Consider the following 26,597-nt stretch of genomic DNA (forward strand, 5'->3'; position numbering starts at 1 on the left):
CCAAATGGTACCCAAACCCTTGGCCAGCGCTCACTCCCAAAACCTGCCCCTTGATCTTCCCCTGATAGATCCTTGGGTCTGGGACACCGAAGCCCCATCAGTAGCTTGACACCATTCCCCCGCACAGGTTTTTCTTAAGAATCCCTCTCAGATCATAGCCCAAACTCAGTATACCCTGATCACAGAATCCTGACAAGGACCTAAACCAATAGTCTCCCGACTGCTCAAAGCCAGCCTTTTGCAGCCTATCTGTTCTCCTCATAACACCCCTATACCGGCAGTCAAAATGGGACCCCACCCCTGGCGTCTAGTCCAAGATCTTTACAGATCAATGAGGCCACAATACCCATACACCCCCTGGTCACTCATCCCTACACCCTTGTCTCACATATTCCCCCTGACACACTCTATTTCACGGTATTGGATCTCAAATACGCTTTTCAAGGAGGAACTAGAACAGGCTCCGTCTTGAAAGCAGGACTCCATCTTGGCCCGGACTGTGGTCTTTGAGCTATATGCCCAGTATCTATGGAAATGACAAACTAACGGGAAAATCAGAACCCCCCTCCGTCCCCTCACCTATGGAAGAGCCTCAGAGCTCATACCCAGACTCTCCATCGCCTAAAAGAATACCTTAATTATCTGCGTAACCAAAGGAAAGGAAAGGAGAGAAAAGTCGCTCAGTCGTGTCTGACTCTTTGCGACCTCATGGACTGTAGCCTACCAGGCTTCTCAGTCCATGGGATTTTCCAGGCAAGAGTACTGGAGTGGGGTGCCATTTCATCATAAATTCTGTTATGCTTCTTGAGGTATGACCACATGCCTATTGATAATTGCTCACTGTTAATTACCTAGGCTTAAGGCATACGAATCACAGGTTTAAGGCATACAAATCACAGGCTTAAGGCATACGAGTCACAGGCTTAAGGCGTATGAATCACAGGTTGACTTTGATTGCATCTTTCTTTTTCCTTTGTTCAGACTAGTTTCAGAGAATTTGGGGATGTTGGTTTGAGCATGTAGACTTAAGGTATATAAGGTTTTCACAAAAACTGGTTGGGGTCCTTGGCTAAGAGGAGACTCTGCCTTGGGCCCGCCAGTATAATAAACTGCACTCCACTATCTGCATTGTCCTTCTGAGTGAGTTCGTTTCCCGGAACGCATGGCTACAGCACTTTCTTTACTATACCTCTACAGCACTCTTCACAGCCTCTATTTGCCTTTACCTGGATGGACCCAGACACATATCAATCTCAACAATTAACTTGGACCATTTTGCCACAAGGGTTTAGAGATAGCCCTCACTTTTTTGGTCAAGCCCTTCAAAGAGCCCTACAAACTTTAGACCTGGGCTCTACTATCTTACCTCTTTATGTAGATGATTTATTGGTATGTAGTTCCTCTCGCCATAACTGCCTAGTCCACACTGCAACATTATTAAATGCCTTAGGCTACAGAATCTTGCTCTCCAAGGCACAAATTGCTTCCACCACTGTCAATTACATGGGATTGCTTCTCACTCCCATATCCAAAATAATTCCAGCTCAAAGACTTTGAGCCTTGACACAGACCCTCAGGTCCCAAACCAAGAGGGAACTTCATAGTCTATTAGGTCTATTAAATTTCTTCCGAAATGGGTCCCAAATTTTGCTCTCCACACAAAATCCCTCTACCAAGCTACTTGAGGAAACTTAGATGAACCCTATTGACCCCCCACCTCTCTCCACACCCCCATACAGATTCTTGTCAAGCATTTATTTAAGGCCCCTTCTCTTTACTTACCTGATTACACCAAGCCTTTTTTCCTTTTTGTACATTCTTGACAAGGACATGCCTTAGGGATTCTGTGCCAGAAACGGGGGGACATATGCAGACCTCTAGCAATGGCACCCCACTCCAGTACTCTTGCCTGGAAAATCCCATGGACAGAGGGGCCTGGTGGGTTGCAGTCCATGGGGTCTCTAGGAGTCTGACACGACTGAGTGACTTCACTTTCACTTTTCACTTTTGTCCATTGGAGAAGGAAATGGCAACCCACGCCAGTGTTCTTGCCTAGAGAATCCCAGGGACAGGGGAGCCTGGTGGGCTACTGTCTATGGGGTCGCACAGAGTCAGACATAACTGAAGCGACTTAGCAGCAGCAGCTTACTTATCCAAACAACTCGATCTCATCATGCTTGGATGGCCACCTTATTTCCAGGCCTTAGCTGCAACTACTCTCTTAATACCTGAAGCCCCAAAACTAACCCAAAATGCTCCTTTAAATGTACATTCACCTCATTCCTTTAAGGATTTTCTCTCTCATGGGGCTTTCCTTTCTCTGTCTCCTGCTCGACTACAAATCTTCCATGGACACCGCCTCGACCCACCCCTTTCTTTTACACCCTGTAAACCTCTTAATCCTGCTAGTTTACTCCCTACACCAGATCCAGAGGCAGAGCCCCTATCTCATGACTGGGTTCAGACCTTGGATTGTGTTCACTCAATCCCTTCAAACATATAACTGATCAGCCCATCACTGACCCCACAATCCCATCCTGGCTCATAGATGGCAGTGCTCAGAAGCAAGCCCCATTTGGGGCTGGATACGCTATAGTCCAGGGACAGCCAAGCAAAGTTATTCCCCCGCTTGCCTCATCAAATCAGCCACACTCCCAGCTCACACATCCTCACAGCAGGCTGAACTGAAAGCTCTTACACAAGCCTTGACCCTAGCCGAAGACCAGAAGGTAAACATTTATACTGACTCTAAATATGTCTGTAACATATTGCATTCTAATATTATAATCTGGAGGGAGAGGGGATCCCTGACCCAGAAGGGCACACCACGTCGACATTCTAGGAACCAGCAAACTCAAATGGACTGGAATGGGTGAATTTAACTCAGATGACTGTTATATCTTCTACTGCAGGCAGGAATCCCTCAGAAGAAATGGAGTAGCCATCATGGTCAACAAAAGAGTCCAAAATGCAGTACTTGGATGCAATCTCAAAAACGACAGAATGATCTCTGTTCGTCTCCAAGGTAAACCATTCACTATCACAGTTATCCAAGTCTATGCCCCAACCAGTAACGCTGAAGAAGCTGAAGTTGAACGATTTTATGAGGACCTACAAGACCTTTTAGAACTGACACCCAAAAAAAGATGTCCTTTTCATTATAGGGGACTGGAATGCTAAATTAGGAAGTCAAGAAACACCTGGAGTAACAGGCAAATTTGGCCTTGGAATGAGGAATGAAGCAGGGCAAAGACTAATATAGTTTTGCCAAGAAAATGCACTGGTCATAGAAAACACCCTCTTCGAACAACACAAGAGAAGACTCTACACATGGACATCACCAGATGGTCAACACCGAAATCAGATTGGTTATATTCTTTGCAGCCAAAGATGGAGAAGCTCTATACAGTCAACACAAACAAGACCAGGAGCTGACTGTGGCTCAGATCATGAACTCCTTATAACCAAATTCAGACTCAAATTGAAGAAAGTAGGGAAAACCGCTAGACCATTCAGGTATGACCTAAATCAAATCCCTTATGATTATAAGTGGAAGTGAGAAATAGGTTTAAGGGCCTAGATCTGATAGATAGAGTGCCTGATGAACTATGGAATGAGGTTTGTGACATTGTATAGGAGACAGAGATCAAGACCATCCCCATGGAAAAGAAATGCAAAAAAGCAAAATGACTGTCTGGGGAGGCCTTACAAATAGCTGTGAAAAGAAGAAAGGCAAAAAACAAAGGAGAAAAGGAAAGATATAAGTATCTGAATGCAGAGTTCCAAAGAATAGCAAGAAGATATAAGAAAGCCATCTTCAGCGATCAATGCAAAGAAATAGAGGAAAAGAACAGAATGGGAAAGACTAGAGATCTCTTCAAGAAAATTAGAGATACCAAGGGAACATTTCATGCAAAGATGGGCTCGATAAAGGACAGAAATGGTCTGGACCTAACAGAAGCAGAAGATATTAAGAAGAGGTGGCAAGAATACATGGAAGAACTGTACAAAAAAGATCTTCATGACCCAGATAATCATGATGATGTGATCACTAATCTAGAACCAGACATCTTGGAATGTGAAGTCAAGTGGGCCTTAGAAAGCATCACTATGAACAAAGCTAGTGGAGGTGATGGAATTCCAGTTGAGCTATTTCAAATCCTGAAAGGTGATGCTGTGAAAGTGCTGCACTCAATATGCCAGCAAATTTGGAAAACTCAGCAGAGGCCACAGGACTGGAAAAGGTCAGTTTTCATTCCAATCCCAAAGAAAGGCAGTGCCAAAGAATACTCAAACTACTGCACAGTTGCACTCATCTCACATGCTAGTAAAGTAATGCTCAAAATTCTCCAAGCCAGGCTTCAGCAATATGTGAACCATGAACTCCCTGATGTTCCAGCTGGTTTTAGAAAAGGCAGAGGAACCAGAGATCAAATTGCCAACATCTGCTGGATCATGGAAAAAGCAAGAGTGTTCCAGAAAAACATTGACTTCTGATTTATTGACTATGCCAAAGCCTTTGACTGTGTGGATCACAATAAACTGTGGAAAATTCTGAAAGAGATGGGAATACCAGACCACCTGATCTACCTCTTGAGAAATCTGTATGCAGGTCAGGAAGCAACAGTTAGAACTGGACATGGAACAACAGACTGGTTCCAAATAGGAAAAGGAGTACGTCAAGGCTGTATATTGTCACCCTGCTTATTTAACTTCTATGCAGAGTACATCATGAGAAACGCTGGGCTAGAAGAAGCACAAGCTGGAATCAAGATTGCTGAGAGAAATATCAATCACCTCAGATATGCAGATGACACCACCCTTATGGCAGAAAGTGAAGAGGAACTAAAAAGCCTCTTGATGAAAGTGAAAGAGGAAAGTGAAAAAGTTGGCTTAAAGCTCAACATTCAGAAAACGAAGATTATGGCATCCAGTCCTATCACTTCATGGGAAATAGATGGGGAAACATGGGAAATACATGGGGAAACAGTGGAAACAGTGTCAGACTATTTTTTGGGGCTCCAAAATCACTGCAGATGGTGACTGCAGCCATGAAATTAAAAGACACTTAGTCCTTGGAAGAAAAGTTATGACCAACCTAGATAGCATATTCAAAAGCAGAGACATTATTTTGCTGACCACGGTCTGTCTTGTCAAGGCTATGGTTTTTCCAGTGGTCAAGTATGGATGTGAGAGTTGGACTGTGAGGAAAGCTGAGCACTGAAAAACTGATGCTTTTGAACTGTGGTGTTGGAGAAGACTCTTGAGAGTCCCTTGGACTGTAAGGAGATCCAACCAGTCCATTCTAAACAAAATCAGTCCTGGGTGTTCATTGGAAGGACTGATGCTGAAGCTGAAACTCCAATACTTTGGCCACCTCATGCGAAGAGTTGACTCATTGGAAAAGATTCTGATGCTGGGAGGGATTGGGGGCAGGAGGAGAAGGGGATGACAGAGGACGAGATGGCTGAATGGCATCACAGACTCAATGAACCTGAGTCTGGGTGAACTCCGGGAGATGGTGATGGAGAGGGAGGCCTGGCGTGCTGCAATTCATGGAGTCACAAAGAGTCGGACATGACTGAGCGACTGAACTGAACTGAACTGATTCTCAATGCTTCTTTTATTTCTGAACTCCTCCATACAGCTCAGGTCCCAAAACAAGATGCTGTAATATATTGTTGGGGACACCAGTGACATGGCCCTCTCTCCTTTTCTTACAATATAGGAGATCACGAAGCAAAGCGGCAGTCCGCCTCTGTTAGTCCTGTCTTTACTATAGCCCAGATTGATGAGCCTAACATCTGCACATTACTTTCATACATTCCCTTTTCCACCCCTCTGCAAGAGTACTTAGAGCTTTCTTCAGAACTTTATTGACTTAACTAAAGACGATGTGACTTATTTAAGTAATCTGACCCAAGCTTGTACCACTTGTCATGGGACAAACCCTAATTCTAACACTCAACGCCTCCTTTCCCCACCCACCAAATTTGTGGGCATCTTCCCGCACAAGACTGGCAAGTAGATTTCACCCACATGCCACCCATAAAGAGGATTAAATTCTTCCTAGTCTTCTTAGATACATTTTCTGGATGGATCGAAGCTTTCCTGACTACTAACAAATGAGCCCCTACTGTGGCTTGCCTTATCCTCAATGAAATCCTCCCCAGGTGTGGAATGCCTTCCTCCCTCCAGTCTGACAACGGGCCCGAGTTCATATCCCAAATCACCCCAAATATTGCACGGACCCTTCAAATTCCTTAGAAGTTTCCCATTCCTTATCACCCCCGGCCCTCTGGTAAGGTTGAGAGAGCCAACTGAGTTCTAAAAGAAACTCTGACCAAATTAACAATCGAACTTCATCAGGATTGAACTAAACTCCTCCTTTTAGCCCTCTTAAAGGTCCAGGCTGTACCAAAAAAACCTCTAAATATCTGTCCATTCGAGGCCATGTATGGGAGGCCCCTAGTACCTTTAGGACTCCCTCCACTTCCCATGATGGTCCTAAATTGCCATCCCACCCTCCTTTTTCCTTACTTGCCCAGATATGAGATGCCCTTTGGCAACATATGGATAACCTACTCCCTCGATCACATCCCAATATCCCGTACCCATCCTTCCAAATAGGAGACAAAGTGTGTATGACAGTTCAGTTCCACTCAGATCTAACCCCAAAATGGCAAGGACCCTACATGGTAATTCTGCTGACCCCTACCGCTGCAAAATTAAAAGAAATCAACCCTTGGGTGCACATGACTCAACTGAAAAAGGTTATACAGCCCAATGATGAGAATGTTTATCAGACTAATACTTATCAAGTTTCTCACACAGGCCCTACAACTCTAAAGTTCTCACGGCTTCCACCAGCCCCAACTGACAATGGATGAACCTGTGGGTTTCACGGCTACAATTATTTCTGGAACACCTCCTGGCAGATATCTGGATCTTGAGTCCTCAAGGACTGATGTTCAAACACGTTGAAGATTACGTCTTCACCCTGTGGCTGCTGGGACCCTTTTATAACTTTTACCCATTTGAAATCCAATTCTTCTCCATAGTAGTCTATCTTATACTCACTTCCCCAAAGGTTGCTTAACATCTTCTTATCTTCTCTCTTTCCTCTGACCCAAGAACTCTTTCAAAATCCTAACTTCAACTATTTATTCTGGACCCTTAATTCAACCCATACCTACAATTGGCTAAAAACTGCTGGATATGTCTATCCATAACTCCTCAGGGAGATTTAGCCCTCCCCACATCCATCCTTGACTGGACCACTGGTAACATATCCCTACACCACTCATACGGTGGGGAGCCTTTATTCATCTCATATCTTAAATATCTTCACACTAGTGATCAAATCCAGAATTTGGACAAGCTCTCAGAATCTTTGCTCACTGACCTTCCTTCCTACAATGGAAAACCTCCAACAGGAGGCCCTATCACCCAGAAAGTAACACTATTACAACCAGCTCCTTTTTGCATATCTGCTGCTGCTAAGTCGCTTCAGTCGTGTCCAACTCTGTGGGACCCCATAGACAGCAGCCCACCAGGCTCCCCCGTCCCTGGGATTCTCCAGGCAAGAACACTGGAGTGGGTTGCCATTTCCTTCTCCAATGCACAAAAGTGAAAAGTGAAAGTAAAGTCACTCAGTCGTGTCCGACTCTTAGCAACCCCATGGACTACAGCCTACCAGGCTCCTCCATCCATGCGATTTTCCAGGCAAGAGTACTGGAGTGGGTTGCCATTGTCTTCTCTGTTTTTCATATCTAGAAATTCCCGAAATAGTTCATATGACCAACCTGTGGACATAATCCCTAAACCCATGTGTAACCATACCTCCACTTTACTCTTTGCCACTGGAAAGGCTATATATAATATTTCTGGTCCTACAGGACACTCTTTAACCTTTACAGGACGATTTCTTTCAGCATACTCCTCCACTTCTCTCATCATTGGGGCCATGTTAGCAGGGTCCCTGACCGTTCTTGAATGAACGATCAAACTCGGCCCCCCACCCCCACCTGCTGACTCCTCTTCGCCATCGACTTCAGCTGTTGTATTGTGACATCCGGCCTGCTTTTCTTGTGTGGGGCATCTACATATCTCCGTTTACCTACTAATTGGACCAGAACCTGCACTCTGGTATGCTCCAGTCGAAACATTTTTATAGCCCCCAGTGATCAACTCCTACCTATTCCTCTCATTCACAAGCAGATGAAACAAGCCACTCATGTCATTTCCCTCTTATTGGGACTAGGGGTAGTGGCTAGAATTGGAACAGGAACTAACCATCTCCATCCAAAACTACCAGGCACTATCTAAAGACCTCTCAGACAGCCTCCAGGAAATAGCCCAAGCTCTAATAACTATCCAAAATCAACTCGATTCCTTGGCAGCCCTAGTATTACAAAACAGAAGGGGATTAGATCTACTACCTGCAGAAAAGGGAGGTCTGTGCCTTTTTCTGGATGAATCCTGCTGCTTCTATGCCAACCAGCTGGGTGTTGTCCAGGAAGCTGCAAAAAAACCTTACAGATCAAGCCTCTCGAATCCACCAGAGATTAAGCAACTCCTGGCAGTCATGGTTGATGGATTGGAACTGGATGCCTTGGGTTTTACCCCTTCTCAGACCATTCATATTCATTATCCTCCTATTCACATTTGGACCTTGTTTGTTTAATCTTTTCCAGGGATTCCTCCAGGACTGAATCTGAGCCATTTCTCGAGATCAAGTCCCGACTGTTCTGCCTGAGACCCTGGCAGCTAGAATAAAAAATCAACACTACAGGCCTTAGACTTCCTTCCTCCCAGGCCACAAACCCCCGAACATTTATCAGCATGAAAAAGCCCTGAACATTGACAAGGCCCATCTCTTTCTCTTTTTATATATTCTTTACAGTCTGGAATGAAGGAAAGCTACGCAGCTCAAATTAGCCTGGAGTTAAAACTCCCCTTCGGGTCTCTCCCACCATTCCATACAGAGCGAAGAACTTTCTCTCCCCAAGAAAGAAATGAACATTAAGATTGATTACGTTCAGCTCCCAGTTGGTCCCAGTCTCCGGCTGGTCTCAGGAATTCCTTGCCCCAGTTGTTGAAAGCTAACTAATCAAAGTAATCTTGAGGAAAACCAGACTCCCTCAAAACAACGTGTGTCTATATATATATATAGGTTTTCTATATATACCTACTCTTTTTTTTTTACTTAGTGCTGCAGCTCACTGGTTTGATGGCTGTCCCTTCTCGCCTCATTAAATGTGATCTGTTCCTGTAGAGTATCCGTCTCGTTCTTTCTCTGAACCTCACCGTCTCTGGTTCCCTTCCCTTATAGCATCCTCTACCACAGTTCTCCTGCCCTGGACTCACTTGCCTAAACTCTCCCCCACACACTCTGTAAATGCAGAGAAACAAGACAAATGACCTCTGTCTTATCTCAAGGCTGTTGACTGGGACATAATAGATGATGAATGAATAGTTAGTTACATAAAGAATTGAGTATCCCCTGGATGAATGAATAAGATAAATACCCAATTCATGTCCTTTTAAGGGGAATTCAGCTATTTGGATCATGGAGTTGTAAGCTCTCCCATGTAACAACAAAACCTTAGCTCTTTCAAAATTAAAAGAGACTCTTTGGGGATTGGTTCACGATGGCAGAGTAGCAGGACGTGTGATCATGTCCTCCTGAGAGAGCACCAAAATCACAACTAGTTCTTGAACAGCCATCAACAGCAGGATGCTGGAACCCACTGAAAAAACATACTCCACATCCAAAGGAAAAGCCACAGCGAGATGGTAAGAGGGGCACAGTTACAATGAAAACAAATTCCACATCCACCGGATGGGCACTCCACAAACTGGAGAGCAATAATGAATAAAGGTTCTGAGCACTCCCAGCAGGCATCCCAGCCTGGGGATCTGGCAAAGGGACTAGGAATCCCCAGGGGATCTGACTTTGAAGGCTAGCCGGATTTGATTACACGAACAGGACTGGGGAAAACAGAGACTCCACTCTTGGAGAGCGTGCATAAAAGCTTGTGTGTACCAGGACTCAGGGGAAAGGAGCAGTGACCCCACAGAAGACGGAACCTGACCTACCTACTAGTATTGGAGGGTCTCCTGCAGAGGGGAGGGGCAGCAGGGGCTTACCTCAGGAACTAGGGCATTGGCAGCAGCAGTCCTAGGAAATACACACTGGCTGTTATGAGCCTCCTTGGAGGTCACCACTAGCCCTACCACAGAGCCTGTATACTCCAGGGCAGGGTTGTCTCAGGTCAAACAACTAACAGGGAGGGAGAACAGCCCCATCCATCAACAGATTAGTGGATTAAAGTTTGGCTGAGCACAGGCCTGCCCACCAGAGCAAGGTCCAGTTTTTTCTACCCCAGTCCCTCTCATCAGCTGCACAAACCTCTTAGATACCCTAGTGGCTCAGATGGTAAAGAATCCACCTGCAAAATGCAGAAGATCTGGGTTAGATCCCTGGGTTGGGAAAATCCTCTGCAGAAAGGAATAGCAACCCACTCCAGGATTCTTGCCTGGAGAATTCCATGGACAGAGGACCCTGGTGGGCTACAGTCCATGGGGTTGCAAAGAGTCGTACACGACTGAACAACTAATACTACCACACTCCACCAGAGAGCAGACAGAAGGAACAAGAAGAACTACAATCCTGCAGTCTCCAGAAAAAAAAAAACACAATCCCAGGAAGTTACACGAAACGAAAAGAGGACTTTTTTCTCAGACGAAGGAACAAAAAAAAAAACACCTCAGGAAAACAACTAAATTACTGAAGTACAAACTGGCACTCTTCCAGAAAAAGAATTCAGAATGATTGAATCAGGAGGGAAGTGGGCAGGTCACAACTTGTAAAAGGACATAGCCTGAGAACACAACATAAACTAATTAGAACCAAATAGGTTCAAGATGGTGGCCGAGTTGACTTCCGCTAGACCTTTAAACACTCATTGTTATTACATCAGCAAGCTAGTGACACACCCACAGGCACCAAGACAGTTCCAAGGCTGACCATCAAAGACCAAAAAGCGAGTGATGGCTCAATCCCTAGAAATCTTTGCCCTTTCCCCAAAATAGTTGGAATAATCTTCCTACTCATTCAGTTCAGTTCAGTTCAGTCGCTCAGTTGTGTCCGACTCTTTGCAACCCCATGAATCACAGCACGCAAGGCCTCCCTGTCTATCACCATCTCCCGGAGTTCACTCAGATTCACGTCCATCGAGTCAGTGATGCCATCCAACCATCTCATCCTTGGTCGTCCCCTTCTCCTCCTGCCCCTAATCCCTCCCAGCATCAGAGTCTTTTCCAATGAGTCAGCTCTTCACATGAGGTGACCAAAGTACTGGAGCTTCAGCTTTAGCATCATTCCTTCCAAAGAAATCCCAGGGCTGATCTCCTTCAGAATGGACTGGTTGGATCTCCTTGCAGTCCAAGGGACTCTCAAGAGTCTTTTCCAACACCACAGTTCAAAAGCATCAATTCTTCAGTGCTCAGCTTTCTTCACAGTCCAACTCTCACATCCATACATGACCACTGGAAAAACCATAGCTTTGACTAGACAGACTTTTGTTGTCAAAGTAATGTCTCTGCTTTTGAATATGCTATCTAGGTTGGTCATAACTTTCCTTCCAAGGAGTAAGAGTCTTTTAATTTCATGGCTGCAATAACCATCTGCAGTGATTTTGGAGCCCCCCAGAATAAAGTCTGACACTGTTTCCCCATCTATTTCCCATGAAGTGATGGGACCAGATGCCATGAACTTAGTTTTCTGAATGTTGAGCTTTAAGCCAACTTTTTCACTCTCCTCTTTCACTTTCATCAAGAGGCTTTTTAGTTCCTCTTCACTTTCTGCCATAAGGGTGGTGTCATCTGCATATCTGAGGTGATTGATATTTCTCCCGGCAATCTTGATTCCAGCTTGTGCTTCTTCCAGCCCAGCGTTTCTCATGATGTATTCTGCATAGAAGTTAAATAAGCAGGGTGACAATATACAGCCTTGATGTACTCCTTTTCCTGTTTGGAACCAGTCTGTTGTTCCATGTCCAGTTCTAACTGTTGCTTCCTGACCTACATATAAGTTTCTCAAGAGGCAGGTCAGGTGGTCTGGTATTCCTATCTCTTTCAGAATTTTCCACAGTTTATTGTGATCCACACAGTTAAAGGCTTTGGCATAGTCAATAAAGCAGAAATAGATGTATTTCTGGAACTCTCTTGCTTTTTCCATGATCCAGCAGATGTTGGCAATTTGATCTCTGGTTCCTCTGCCTTTTCTAAAACCAGCTTGAACATCAGGGAGTTCACGGTTCACATATTGCTGAAGCCTGGCCTGGAGAATTTTGAGCATTACTTTACTATCACGTGAGATGAGTGCAATTGTGTGGTAGTTTGAGCATTAATTACCTAGTCCATAGAAGCTAACCACACCACATTTCAAGGCCACTCCTGATGGACCGCACTCTTTCTGTGGAATGTTTCTCTCTAAATAAATCCACTTCTTACCTACCACCTTTTCTCTCATCAAATTCTTTCTGTGACAAGACATCAAGAACCTGAGCTTCATTAGTTCCTGAAACCAGCTGTGTGATCTCAGTAGAAGACCATGCGTTGAGTCCCAGCCACATAGGTTAGCATCTCAAACTGGGTTTTGGCTGGGTTTAAGTCCCAGCACAGGGGTTCACATCCCAATCTAAGTGAATGTTTTCATAATGATAGTGAAGATGATCCAGGGTCTTGGAAAAAAGAGTGGAGAAAATGCAAGAAATATTTAATAAATACTTGGAAGAACTAAAGAACAAACAATGATGAATAATACACTGGAAGGAATCAATCACGGAATAATAGAGGTAGAAGAACAGGTAAGTGACCTGGAAGACAGAATGGTAGGAATCACTGCCACAGAACGTAATAGAGAAAGAACAGTGAAAAGAAATAGAGACAGCCTAAAGAGACCTCTGGGACAACATTACATGCACCAGCATTCATATTAAAGGGGTTCCAGAAGGAGAAGAGAGAGAGGAAGGACCAGAGAAAATATTTGAAGAGATAATAGCTGAAAAATTCCCTAATATGGAAAAGGAAATAGTCAACCAAGTTTAGGAAGTACAGAGAGTCCCAGAAGGATAAATTCAAGGAGGAACACATCGAGACACACAGTAATCAAATTGACAAAAATTAAAGACAATGATAAAAGATTAAAAGCAACAAGGGCAAAATGACAAATAATATACAAAGGAATTCACATAAGGCTATCAGCTGATTTCTCAACAGAAACTTTGCAAGCCAGGAGGGAGTGGCATGATATATTTAAAGTAATGTAGAATTATAACCAAGAATACTTTTCCTAGCAAGGCTCTCTTTCAGATTTGACAGAAAAATCAAAAGCTTTACAGACAAGCAAATGTTAAGAGAATTCAGCACCACCAATCCAGCTTTACAACAAAAGCTTAAGGAGCTTCTCTAGGCAGGAAACACAGGAAAAGGAAAAGAACTACTACAACAAATACAAAACAACTAAGAAAATGGGAACAGAATCATATATACTGATAATTACCTTAAATGTAAATGGATTCAGTGCACCAGCCAAAAGACATAGATTGGCTTGTGGTTGTTGTTTAGCTGTTAAGTAGACTGTGTCCAACTCTTTTGCAACCCCATGGACCATAGCCTGTCAGCTTTCTTGGTCCATGGGATTTCTCAGGCAAGAATACTGGAGTGGGTTGCCACTTCCTTCTCCAGAGGATCTTCCCTGTCTCCTGCATTGGCAGGTGGATTCTTTACCACTGAGATACCAGGGAAACACAGACTGGCTGGGTGAATACAAAAACAACACCCCTATATATAGTGTCTAAAAAGGATACCTCAGACCTAGGGACACATATAGACGGAAAGTTAGGGGATGGGAGAATGTATTCCATGCAAAAGAAAATTAAAAGAAAAATGGAGTAGCAATACTCATATCAGACAAAATAGACTTTAGAACAAAGGCTGTTATAAGAGGCAAATATGGACACTACATAATGATCAAGAGATCAATCCAAGAAGATGATATAACAATTGGAAATCTATATACACCCAACATAGGAAGGAGTGCCTCAGCATTAAAGTCAACTACTAACAACCATAAAGGGAGAAATTAACTATAACAGAAATATAGTGGGGGACTTTGACATTTTCATCAATGGATAGATCATCCAGACAGAAAATAAGAAAAGACAGGCCTTAACTGACACAACAAACCATATGGACTTAATTATTATGTATAGAGCATTCCACCCAAAAGCAACACATTACACATTCTTCTCAAGTGCACATGGAACATTCTCTAGGACTGACCACATCCTGGGCCACAAGGTGAGCCTTGGTAAATTTAAGAAGATTTAAATCATATCAAGCATCTTTTCTGATCACAATGCTAAGAGATTAGAACTGCACTACAAGAAAAAAAAAAAAAACAATAAAAATCACAACACGTAGTAGCTAAACAATATGCTACTAAACAACCAGTGGACCACTGAAGAAACTGAAGAGGAGATTTAAAAAAAATACCTAGAGACAAATGAAAATGAAAGCACAATGGTCCAAAACCCATGGGATGCAGCAAAAGTAGTTGTATATTTTATTTATTTGGCGGGGCTGAGTCTTAGCTGTGGCACCTGGGATCTTCAGTCTTCTTTGTGGCATGTGAGATTTTTATTTATTTCTTTAGTTGTGGCCTGTGGGATTTAGTTCTTTGACCAGGGGTTGAACTTGGGCTCCCTGCACTGGGAGTGTAGAGTCTTAGGCACTGAATCACCAGGGAAGTCCCTCAGTCTGCTTTTAACTGGAACAAGTTAACTTTTTTAACTTTTCTGAATTGGCCATGTATGGAGATATTTTCAGTTGTCACAACTGGGGCAGGGGTGCTCCTGGTGGTGCTACACACTACTGTGGGGTGTAGAGGCCAGAGACACTTCTAGGCCAACTGTGATGCCCAGAATAGTTCATGGCAATACAGACTTTGCCTGTCCCCTGAGGGCTGGTGATGACATTGCTTGCTACAAATTTGTTTCAGTTAAAAGCAGACTGAGGGGCTTGCCTGGTGATCCAGGGTGCCACGACTAAGATACGGTGCAGCCAAATAAATAAATATATGATTTTTAAAAGGGAGATTGAAAAGCTGAAATGGACAGGGACCACTTAGAGAAGATTTTACAAGTTATGTCCAAAAAGCCAAAGAATTGATAAAGCTGTTCATCAGAAAGTGAAGAAATGGGTGGTATTTTTCTATGCTGTGTCCACCAAAGTCAGAAATGTGTTTGTGGCTGAGATGGGGATAAAGGTAGCTTTCTACCAGGCCAGACAGTGGTTGTGGCCATTTAATTTGACCAAGCCTGAGAACTGGAATCATTTTGATGAAGTACTTTGCATCTTTCTAACATTATCGATATTGTTTCCATACCCAGTGAACTAGATGCTATAACAGAAAGGACAAAAGGGAGAGGGGGAAGGAGGAATTAAAGAAGGCATAATTGTCAAAAAGCTGAGTTATGTGGGAGCACGTTTCTTGACCTGACTTCATGAACCACAGATCACATTGGGCCAAGCATCTCAGCTCATATCCACTTGCTTCAAGCTTAATTTGTCCAACCGTGGTCTCCACTGCTCCCCCAAGTTCCATATGAACTGCAAGGAGGCTGGAAACATAGGGACCAACCCGTATTTGGTGATGCACAAACTGGCTCTGCCAATTTTGTTCCGGGTGGCCAAGGGTCCCACTAAGATACAGGTTTCCCAGTGCTTCCTACATGAGCAGTGGCCCAATTCCGGTTAATGAAATCCAATTGGAAGCCAGTAGTAATTCCAGGAAGAAGTCTTCATATAAGCATCACTTCTTCCTCCTTCATCTTCCTTCTTTGGTCTTTTCTGGAATGCAGATATGACTTTGGAGGGAGAGTCACCAAAAAGAAGATGAGGCAACAACCTAAGAATGAAAGATACCATTTAAAGATGGTGGAGCCAATGGGCAGGAGCCGGGACAGTGACGATTTCATGGAGGCGTACACAGGACTGGCTCCCGGTTAGCCCCCAGTTGCTCTGACCTGTCTGAAAGCAGTTGCCAAGGGGGACAGTCAGAGATCTGGGAAGGGGAGCAACCAGGCTCTCTGGCTCCTGTTGAGGTTGGCCTGTGAGAGGAACCAAGTCCTATTCTTGACCACCACTCTCCTTGGGTGGTGAAGGCAGAAGAAGGGGACGATGGGGGTTGAGGTGGTAGGATGGCATCACTGACTCGATGGACATGAGTTTGAGCAAGCCCCGGGAGTAGGTGATAGACAGGGAAGCCTGGCATGCTGTGGTCCACGGGGTTGCAGAGTCAGACATTACTGAGCAACTGAACTGAACTATACTCCTTGGGTACTGGTACTAGTGCCTCCTTGCATGCCCTCAGGCCCAGAGTCCTGCTGATTGAATTCCCGGGTGCTTCCCCATCACTGTCTCCTCCTGGTCTCCTTAACCTCACTCACATCTCTCCAAGTAGTCCTTCATTCAAGCATCTTCAGTTAACTCTTCAAGCTGCCATCAATCTCAGGCATACAAACGTGGACAGGCAGCTCACTACTTCAAAGGTGGCACATCCCACTCTAGAACCACAATTTGTCTCTCTGTGTCTTCTACTCTGGTCTTTTGTCTTTGGCTGTACTGAGTCTTTGCTGCAGCTCAAGGGCTTCTCATTGTGGAGTATGAGGCTCAGAAGTTGCTACTTGTGAGCTTGGTTGCCCCTCAGCCTGTGGGATCTTAGTTTCTCAACCAGGGATTGAACCTCCATCCCCTACATTGGAAGGCAGATTCTTAATCACTAGACCACCAGGGAAGTCCCTACTCTTTGGTCTCAGTTCTGCACTCTGACATAATGAACTTCCAATATAATCTGATTTCAAGTCTATATTCTCCTCTCTGAAGGAGTTCAAACACTGGCCCCAAATTACCCAGCTAATAATTCTCAGTTGCAACATCTATTATGTGGGGATAACACCCATACCCATGTAGGACTATTGTGAGAATTATGCAAACAATATATGTAGGATTGTCAGGTTTAGCAAAAAAAAAAAAGAAAAAAGAAAAATAATACAGGATGTCCAGGTACATTTAAATTTCAGATTGACAATGAATACTATTTTGTGTATGTTTGCACAATATTTGGGATATTTGTTGCTCAGTTGCTGTCCTATATGAAAGCCCATGGATTGCAGCATGCCAGGCTTCCCTATCCTTTACTATCTCCCAGAGTTTGCTCAAATTTATGTTCAGGTGGCACTAGTGGTAAAGAACCCGTCTGCCACTTGGGTTCAATCCCTGGGTCAGGAAGATCCCTTGGAGAAGGGAATGGCAACCCACTCTAGTATTTCTGCCTGGAGAATCCCATGGACAGAGGAGCCTGGTGGGCTACAGTCTATAGGGTCACAAACAGTTGGACACAACTGAAATGACTTAGCACACAGGTCCATTGAGTCAATGATGCCATCCAACTGTCCCATCCTCTGTCGACCCCTTCTCCTCCTGCCCTCAGTCTTTCCCAGCATCAGGGTCTGTTCCAATGAGTCAGCTCTTCTCATCAGGTGGACAAAGTATTGGAGTTTCTGGTTTTGGATATACTTGTATTAAAAAATGATGTGTTGCTTATCTGAGGTTCAAATGTAACTGGGACTTCTGTTTTATCTGATGAAGAGCACATTGCCTGGCCTTTACGTGGTCCCCAGTGAATAGTAGTAGCTGATATTCTTCTTTTTCTTAATCCTTTTTTCTCCCAGCACCTAACACAGTACTAGACACAATGCTCAGGAAAACAACTGTCTTTGAATAAAGAAATGAATGAACACATGGAGAAACTGAGAACCAGGGAGGCAATCTGACTGAAGTGAAAGTTACCCAGCTGCTAAGTGACAGAAAAGAGCCTGGAACTTGGGCATCCTTACTTCTGGCCCAGCTTTCCTCTCTCCACATCAGATAGTGAGACAAAGTGGAGAAAGCTGCCCAACAGGACGTGATCCAGGGATGGCACTGAGTGGATCTCCAGTTCCCTGGAGACAGTCTTTATTTTTCACCTCACACAGTAATTATATTCTCACTTTAAAATGAAGGAATAATTAATATTAACTTTACTAAACTGCTTCTTCAGTGCTGTGGATTAGAGTAAAAAAAAATTCCTTTTCTCCCTGGCGATTTTTTTCCCCCTTTGAAAAAAGAAATCATTAGAAGTTAAAAATTAGAAGCATTTTTTTTGTGTACCTAAATAATCAGGGGGAAATTTGAAGCTTGTTTTTATTCTATAATAAAATGTGAAATTATTGCTTTTAAAGATTATCTGATTCAGTGGTTGTCAAACTGTTTTCAGTAAAATTACTTCTATAAATAAAATCTTATATAGAGTCTCAACATATGTGTTAAGTGAGGTATTTAGAAGTTAAAAATAGTATGCTCTAAGCTCAAGCATATAATCAGTGTAACTTCAGAATACAGTTTAGAAATGACAGCTAAACTTCAGATGGGTACTGAAGCTTTATATCATATTTTTATCACATGTGGTTGGAACTTCATATCATCTTTATATCATGTGTGGTTGGAGTTTTATATCAGTTTCAATAATTTCAGTAATCAAATATTACTTCATTTTGTTTCAGTCATAGAGTTTGAGGAAAACTTTGGTTCATGCAGAATAGGGGCAACTAAAGACAGATTTTTAAAATTCACCTTGCAATCCAAGGATACTGTTAACAGAGATGTTAGGAAACACTGCAGTCCCAGGTCTGCCTGAAAGCAAACCAGAGTTAGCAAGGCAAGCAAATGCCTGACATTAGAATTTGGCTGGGCGTGGGGTACCTAGCCTGGACTACGTTCTCCACCCACTACTCCAGCCACCCAGGTCTCTGCAGGTAGGTATGGTCAGAGGACTAATGTTTCCCCAAAGTGGGAGTGGAAATGATGGGTGTTTGGGCCCTAAAGACCACTTGTGTGCCTCCTTCCTCTAAAGGTGAGTCCACAATACAGAAGCAACTCTACCTTAACCAGGACAACAAGACAGGTTACAGAAGGGCCCCAAGGACACCCAAGGACCTAGAATAATCATCTGGAGTTCTTAAGTTCCATGAGCCCAAGAGCCTCCTTTTCAATAGTTAATGATGTTTCTGATGAGGCTGGTGAGGTGAGGAGTGGAACAAATGTGATTTTTTTTGGTATTGTATAAAATGTTAACACTGGAAAGATCTGCATAAATTAATGAACCAGTATTTTTCAAATAGTCAAAGAATGATATAAAACTATGCATAGATCAAAGATGCATTGAGTGAATTTTAATATAGCAGAGTACATAAAGTTTATAATGGTTTCGATTCCACCTTTCAGTTAACCTTGAAGAAATTTCTACTTCTTGAGTTTTGGTATAGTGTCAAAGATGAATATCTGCAATTCTCTGAAAACAAGTAATTGTCCCTTTTCCAAGTGTGTATCAGTGCATGGCCACATTTTCTTTATAAATTTCAACTAAAAGATGTATTTTGTAGATTGGAGAACCCAGACATTAAAGAAATTTTCCAAAGTACTGATACAAAGCAATGTCATTCTTCTACTATTTTTATTTGTATGTTTTGGAAAATATAATTATTTTTCTTAAAGATGTATTAACATGGAATGGGTTTAAAATTGTTAATACTAGATTCATACATCAATAACCATTTTCCCCTTGGTTTTCCATTTCTAATCCAGCGTCAATAGATAAAATTTGATAGATAGTTTTGTTGATAGATAAAGCTCATACAAGCAAAAGCTCTTTGGGGGTCTCTAGTAATTTTCAAGAGTGTCAAGAGACCACAAGTCACTGCTCTGGTTTATATTCCAAGGGGGCAGCTGGGGCTCAGAAGTCCAGGCAGGCGATGTGAAGCTTTAACAGGCTCAGGGTTGCACCCATACTGGACACATTCATATAGGATGGGACCCAAGACCCAACACTTCTCCCAGTAATTCTTGATTCCAGTACAGGAACTACTGAGAGAAGTATTTTCATACCACTGTGGGCTGGTTTGGTGATCAATACAATGATATAATTGCAGTGATCAGTGGTCAGCAGTAAACATGGAAAAACAATCTTTTGTAGCAAGGAACTCCATTCCAGCACAGTCTCATATGTGCAGCACATTCTTATATGCACACAGATGCACTTTTCAATTATCTACATAGTCGTTTAAGAGGAGAAATGCTCCCAAAGAGCTTCATAGGAGCCAACATTCTTCTAATTGAACTTCATCCTACCAACTGAGAGGAAGGCTTGGAGAAGATGCTGACTTGCCCCAAGGTCATACCGTTAAGCCCCTCAGAACTGGGACAGAATCCCGTCGCTTAGTTCAGCTTTCTCCCCATGTTGCCTCTCTAGGGCCAGTGCAAGTCCGTGCTCAGCCCTGAGCTGGCAGCTGAGCAATCGGGTGCGTGCTGCTCCCTCCAGCTGTGGGTCCTTGCCAGCCATTGCTGATTGATTTTGGATCAAGTCAAAGTTCCAGATTTTATTCTCTAGGTCTCCAAATACACTGCAGATGGTGAGCGAAGCTGTGAAATAAAAAAAGAAAAAAACACTTGCTCCTTGGAAGAAAAGCTGTGACAACCTAAACAGCGTATTAAAAAGCAGAGACATCACTATACCAACAAAAGTCCGTACAGTCAAAGTTACGGTTTTTCCAGTAGTCATGTACAGATGTGAGTTGGACCACAAAGGCTGAGCACTGAAGAATTGATGCTTCTGAATTGTGGTGCTGATGAAAACTCTTGAGGGTCCCTTGGAATACAAGAAGATCAAACCAGTCAATCCTAAAGGAAAGCAACCCTGAATTGGAACCCTGAACTAGGACTGATGCTGAAGCTGAAACTCTAATACTTTGGCCACCTGATGTGAAGAGCTGACTAATTGGAAAAGACTTTGATGCTGGGAAAGATTGAGGGCAGAAGGCACCAACAGAGAATGAGATGATTGGATGGCATCACCAATTCAATGGACGTGAGTTTGAGCAAACTCCGGGAGACAATGAAGGGCAGAGGAGACTGATGTGTTGCAGGGTCAGAGAATTGGGCATGACTTAGTGACTGAACAACTACACAGTTCCAGGCAGCTCAGCAAGGCCCTGGGATCCTTATAACCCTCTCAGATGACCAGAGCTGGTCTGCAAGAAATGACACTGGTGCACAAAGTTATCACCCCTGCCCTGCGTGGAGCCCTGAGGGCAGACCCCACACAAGGAATGAGATCTGGAGCTGAGGCTGTGAGCACACATCCTATGCTAAACTCACAAGGCCTAAGCTCACTGTAAGCTCACAAAGGCTACCTACACCCACCTTCTTTCTCCAAAGATTAACAGAAGTGGCTTATTTCCACATTCAATTGTCTTGTGAAGATCTCTGAATACAAACACCTCCTGCCTTGAAATGAGTTGGATATTGGGTGTACTCAAGTTCTGCTGTAAAATGTTCTAGTTCTATGAGTGAAGGGACTGAGTGAGGGAGGTAGCCCCAAGGCTGGCTGGTAAACACCCTCCTCACTCCCTCCCTCTTCTTGGCCCTCTATACCTGAAAGCCTCGTTTTAAATTCTGAGCCTGGTGTCTTAATGTCTGCAGTCTATATGCATTATTGTTTTTGGTCATATGTTTGGAAAACCTTCCCACGTGTGGACATAAAAATTTCCATTTATAAAATTACACCAAGTGTCAAACATACTTAGACATGCTTTTGCCTAGCATGTGCTGAAAATATGGATGCCATTCACCATAATTTAACATTTTACGGTGTTCCCCCACCTTCGATGCAGTACCAGTCTTCTCTCCTTGACCATTATTTTTGTCATTCTAAGGAACACTCAGGCTTGTGTGTACTGTATGACTGCATGTTTTCTTCCAGCACTCTTAAAACTTCTGCTTAAAATCCAAAACTTGGATCTACTTTTAGACCCTGGGTCTGGATCTGATGACATGGCAAGAGATTCTTTTTTCAGACTGTTAGCCAGTTTTATCCAGCTTACTTAATAGTCACTTCCCCACTGATGAGGGTACCTGGCCTCAGTCCAAACTCATACTGGAACAAAGCAGTCCTGTACTTGTGTCCTCTGGTGACCCTCACTTCAGTTATTATAGACTAACATTTCTCTTCCACTTTTAGCTCCTTTTTATACATGAACTATAGAAGCAGTAAGAACAGAAAGGGAAATTTTTTATTGGGTCTGCAAATTTATAAACGTCTTTATGATGCTGTCTTTCTAGCCAAGAATAAGATAGTCTTTCCATTACTAATTTAAATGCTTGGGAATTTAGTTTTTTTCAACATCGGAATGCATACTATTTTTTACTTCTCAAGGCAGTACCAGAAACGTCACGAACTGCCACAGAACTTGAGCATCAGGCAGGACTGCACTCAACCTGTAGGATACTTTCAGTACACAGAGAAATTCAGGTACAGAGAAGTGAGGTGGTCCAGGACACACAGTATTGGGGAGTTGGGGCAAGAGGGGATCCTGAGGTTCCATGCCTTCCCGGAACTCCCCCTAGGCTGCATGCCACTGAAGACACCCAGGCCATGGGGTCCCATGTAGCTTTCCATTCCCCCCCTCCACGTGTCCCCATCACACAAAGTCAGCGATCCACAGTGAAGAGAAAAGATATTTAATAATTTCTGTCTAATCTCTTAAAGCGCTCAAAGTATTTTCACAAGTGCAAGGGGAGGGCCTGCTCTCAGCCAGCATTTTACCAGTGATTCCGACAAACGCAAAGAGACTCCAAATCACCGTGCTTTATATACTTATTTTAATATCCGCACTGGAAAAGAAAAGGAAGGTGTAAATGAGGACGAGTTAGTTTACAGTGACTCCATCTTTGCCTTTTAAATTAATCTGTTCTCTCGAGGGCAGAGAATAGAAAGACAAGAAAAAACATCAAAGCACAAGAGTGAACTGGTGAGCAGGATGCCTCCCGTCCCGTTAACAAAGGATCCGAAGGCCTGGAGGCAGCGCAGTAAACACTGACAGGCATGGATTAAGATACACTGGGAAAAAAAAAAAAAAAACCAACCCACGATTCCATTCTCAAAATCAAGCACAGAAACGGACAGTGAAACGCGGAGTTCCATGTGCGCCCGTCAGCCTGACACCTGCGCCACTTGCTCCACAGCATTGGCCCTGCGGCCCCTCTTCTTGCAGGTACAGAAACCGGGAAGGACCCCGCAGGGGGTAGCACGAGGGGCTGCAAACACCCCGGGAGCCACGGGAGGGTCTGTGTGCTTTGGAGGCTCTGCCTCTGGAATGTTCTGCGCGGTAAGCGGTGGGTCTGAGTCAGGCGCCACACGTGGTTGAAGGTGCCCGCTTGATTTCCCATGTGCAAATGGTCAGGGTCTAAAGCTTTCAGAACTTGGGACAGACAGGATGGCCCAGCGAGCTGGCAGGTGGGCGGCGGGGGCCCCTCCCTCCAGGGGGGCGGGGCCAAGGGTGGGCACGAGGTGAGGCCCCTCCCCCGGGAGGCAGGGTGGGCGGGACCGAGGTGAGGCCCCTCCCCTGGGAGGAGGGGCCGGGGCGGGGCAGAAAGGAGTGACAGAGGCGGAGCTGCGTTCACCCCACGTCCCTGATTCGGTCTCCGGTCGGTGAGGAGGGCTCCTCAGTAGGCGATTGTCCACTCTTTGACAGAGGCGTCGTGCGAGGTCGTGACCAGCGTGTGCTCGTCCAGCCAGGCCAGGCTGCTCACATGGTGGAGCCGGTGCGCATCTAGGGAGAAGGAGGAGGCGGCTTTTGAGCTCTGCGGCCACAGGGACACCCTGGGCCGAGATTACCCGCAAGGGTCACGGGAGAAACCCAACATGATTCTCCTGCTCAACCAGACCCCCTTGCCCTCTTCTCAGCAGGGGAGAGTCTAGGTGATGGGAGGGGCAGTGGTTGGGCTCCTCAGCACCTACACCCGTGCTGGGACCCCTGACACCTGGCAATTAGCAGGCAGCCACCCCTGGCTGCAGCTTCCTGGTACCAGCAGGGTCCTGACAACCACGAACCTCCCATAGAGGGGTGGTACTGCCCCTCCCCCCAGGGGTGCAAATCTGTCTTTCTGTGCCTAAGGCAACAATATACAGACAACACACAGACAGTACACAGTGTTAATTCTGGTAGGACCAAGGCCACAATGAATAAAAAAGCTGAGAACACAGGCTAGGGAACCCTTGCACAGAACAGCCTGACCTCAGGCCAGTGCACATTCAGTGACCTGTGACCTGCCCCCTGCCAGAGCCCAGACCCAAGGACTGGACTTCCCACCCTCTACTCTGAGAGCTCCTTGCTGCATCTTGAACTTGAGTCTTCCTACAAAACCAGCACTCCTTCCTGCCACTGGTGCCCAGCGCCCCCCATCCCCCACCCCCTCCCGCCACCTGAGAAAGAGCTCTTGATGGGGGGTGGGGATGGGGCCTGACACAGAACTTCTTTGAATAGTAGAAGATCCCATTTACATTCAACATAAAAGGCTCCCTGTTGGGTAGAGACTGAATGGAAAGGGACGAGAGGCCACATGAGGTGGTGGGAGGTGGGGACATGGGGATAGGAGAACTGAGATCCACCCTGGATGGACATGGTTGCTGTATGGATGCTGGGAACACAGGTGTCCTCTGCATGTCCACCTGGACCAGCAGAGATGTTTGCTGGACGGCTAGGCCTCCCGAGGGGGCCACCTCCCCAAAAGCACAGAAGGGACCCTTAGGCCCTGGGGATGCCTCTCTGGAGCTGCTCGTGGAGCTGAGGTGGGTGGGAGCATCACCTTGGATCTTGACCCTGGTCTCAGGGTCACTCAGGGTCCACACGTACACCATCATGTCCATGCCACCCGAGGCAAAGTGCTCGTTGTCTGGAGACCAGGCCAGGCAGACGATCTTCGCGTGGTGTCCATAGAAAACATTGTTCTCCTGGATGTGGATTGAAAAGAGGTGGCAGGTCAGGGTCTGGGCCAGAGTGAGTGGGCTTCATCTCACCTAAGTTCAGGCTTCTCACCAACTCACCGACCCCTCATAACACCCCCAGGCTGCCCACTGCTCAAAGGCACAGACAGGAGCAGTCCAAGATCAAGCAGTAGCCACCGCACCCCTCCCAGGACCCTGGGACCCTGGGGCTGTCCTCCTAACATGTATCCATGGGCCACACGTGCCCACTTGCCTACAGAGCTCTCTGCCCTAGGGAGGGGACAGTCAGAAAAGTAGGAATAGAAAGCACGAGAAGGTCCTACTTGGCATGGACCGGGCCCTACGTGTGTATGGACAGAGGAAGTGGCTGCCCCCCAGACACACACCACTGCCCTGGAGCCCGAGTCGGATAGTGTGGTCTGCAGGCAGACGTCTGTCCAGAGGAGCACGTGTCTACAGTGTGTTCCAGCCTCGAGCCGCTATCTTACCAAACAGGTCAATGCGAACAGAAAGTTAATGCTCTCTAACTAAAGGAACGCTTTTACTTAGAGTATTCCACCTTGTTCTTAATTCCTAGATTAACCATGATTTTCAAGTTTGCCTCTTTCATTTTTTGTTGAGTCTACTCTGCAGATTACTCAGCATGCTGTAAACTTGTTATATGCAAATGAAACCACTTAAGATATGATAAACGCAGGATTTGACAAATGTGCTACTCAGGTGGAAGGAACCTCCTAGGAGGTGGAATGTTCTTTATGTTGACGGAGGTGTGGGTCGCAGTCAGAAGCAAAGCACGAGTATATACTTATGATCTCATTCATTCTTCATTATATGTAAATCTTACAGCTAAAACTAAGAAACCACCAAACTCTAGTCAATATGTGGGCTGATATACTTAATGGCAAAATGTACACTAACAAATTAGATTACTAGATGGGTAATGTGACACAGTAAAACGGTAACGGTAGAATCAAGGTGGCAAATTCTTTGGACTCTGCTATAAGTTTCAAAGCTGTCCTAAGGGTTGGAAGTTGGGGGTGGGGGGAGGTTGGCTTGGTGGGGGGACTGGAGGGACCCCTCCCCCGATCTGGCCTGCGGTCCAATCATGCCAGCTCCCTCACACCCAGAGGGTGACCGGAGCCCTCTGGAGTGCAGTCTCTTGTGAAACGGGTCTAAGGCTTCCTCACGCCTCCTAGGCCAGTGCCATCGGCTGTCTTACTCAGGGCCGGATGAGCTTCTGGGGTCCTGGCAATGGGGTCCTCTTTCACTCATCCACTGCCCAGGGACCACCCCCTACCCCAAGTGCAAGGCCACGTCTGGACAACCAGCACTCACACTTGGCAGGACTTTAAGTGGCAATGATATCCAAGCAAAAAAAAAACCACCTAGCCTAAGCCCTTTGACAGAGAAGGTCCCAGAAGTCACTGGGCAATACCGCCGAGGTGAACCTACCAGCCCGATTTCACAGCAGCCTCGCTCCCACTCGGGCCCCTAACTTTTTGGCAACGTTGCTAGGAGCCCACAAACTGCTGGACAGCAGAGGAAGTCTCCTTGGCCCACGTCATTCATGCTCCGGGAGCAACAAAACCGCATGTCCTGTGCACCCGCCCCATCAGTGATGACCGGGGAGAGAGGCTGTGGACCC

The 26,597-nt window shown here is 45.1% G+C and overlaps 1 protein-coding gene across 2 annotated transcripts in view; it reads right to left on the reverse strand.

Moving 5' to 3' along the window:
* Positions 1-22,670: 22,670 nt before the first annotated feature.
* WDR1 (WD repeat domain 1) overlaps positions 22,671-26,597 on the reverse strand; it is a 43,115-nt gene continuing 39,188 nt past the window's right edge. For both annotated transcript variants that reach the window (XM_069593255.1, XM_069593256.1), the window contains exons 14-15: positions 24,814-24,958; positions 22,671-23,777 (exon numbers count right to left, since the gene is read on the reverse strand). In XM_069593255.1, coding sequence (XP_069449356.1) covers positions 23,671-23,777; positions 24,814-24,958 — 252 coding nt within the window. In that variant the 3' untranslated portion in view covers positions 22,671-23,670. The remainder of the gene's footprint in view (positions 23,778-24,813; positions 24,959-26,597) is intronic.

Source organism: Ovis canadensis, chromosome 6, assembly GCF_042477335.2.
Source record: "Ovis canadensis isolate MfBH-ARS-UI-01 breed Bighorn chromosome 6, ARS-UI_OviCan_v2, whole genome shotgun sequence".
NCBI lineage: Eukaryota > Metazoa > Chordata > Mammalia > Artiodactyla > Bovidae > Ovis > Ovis canadensis.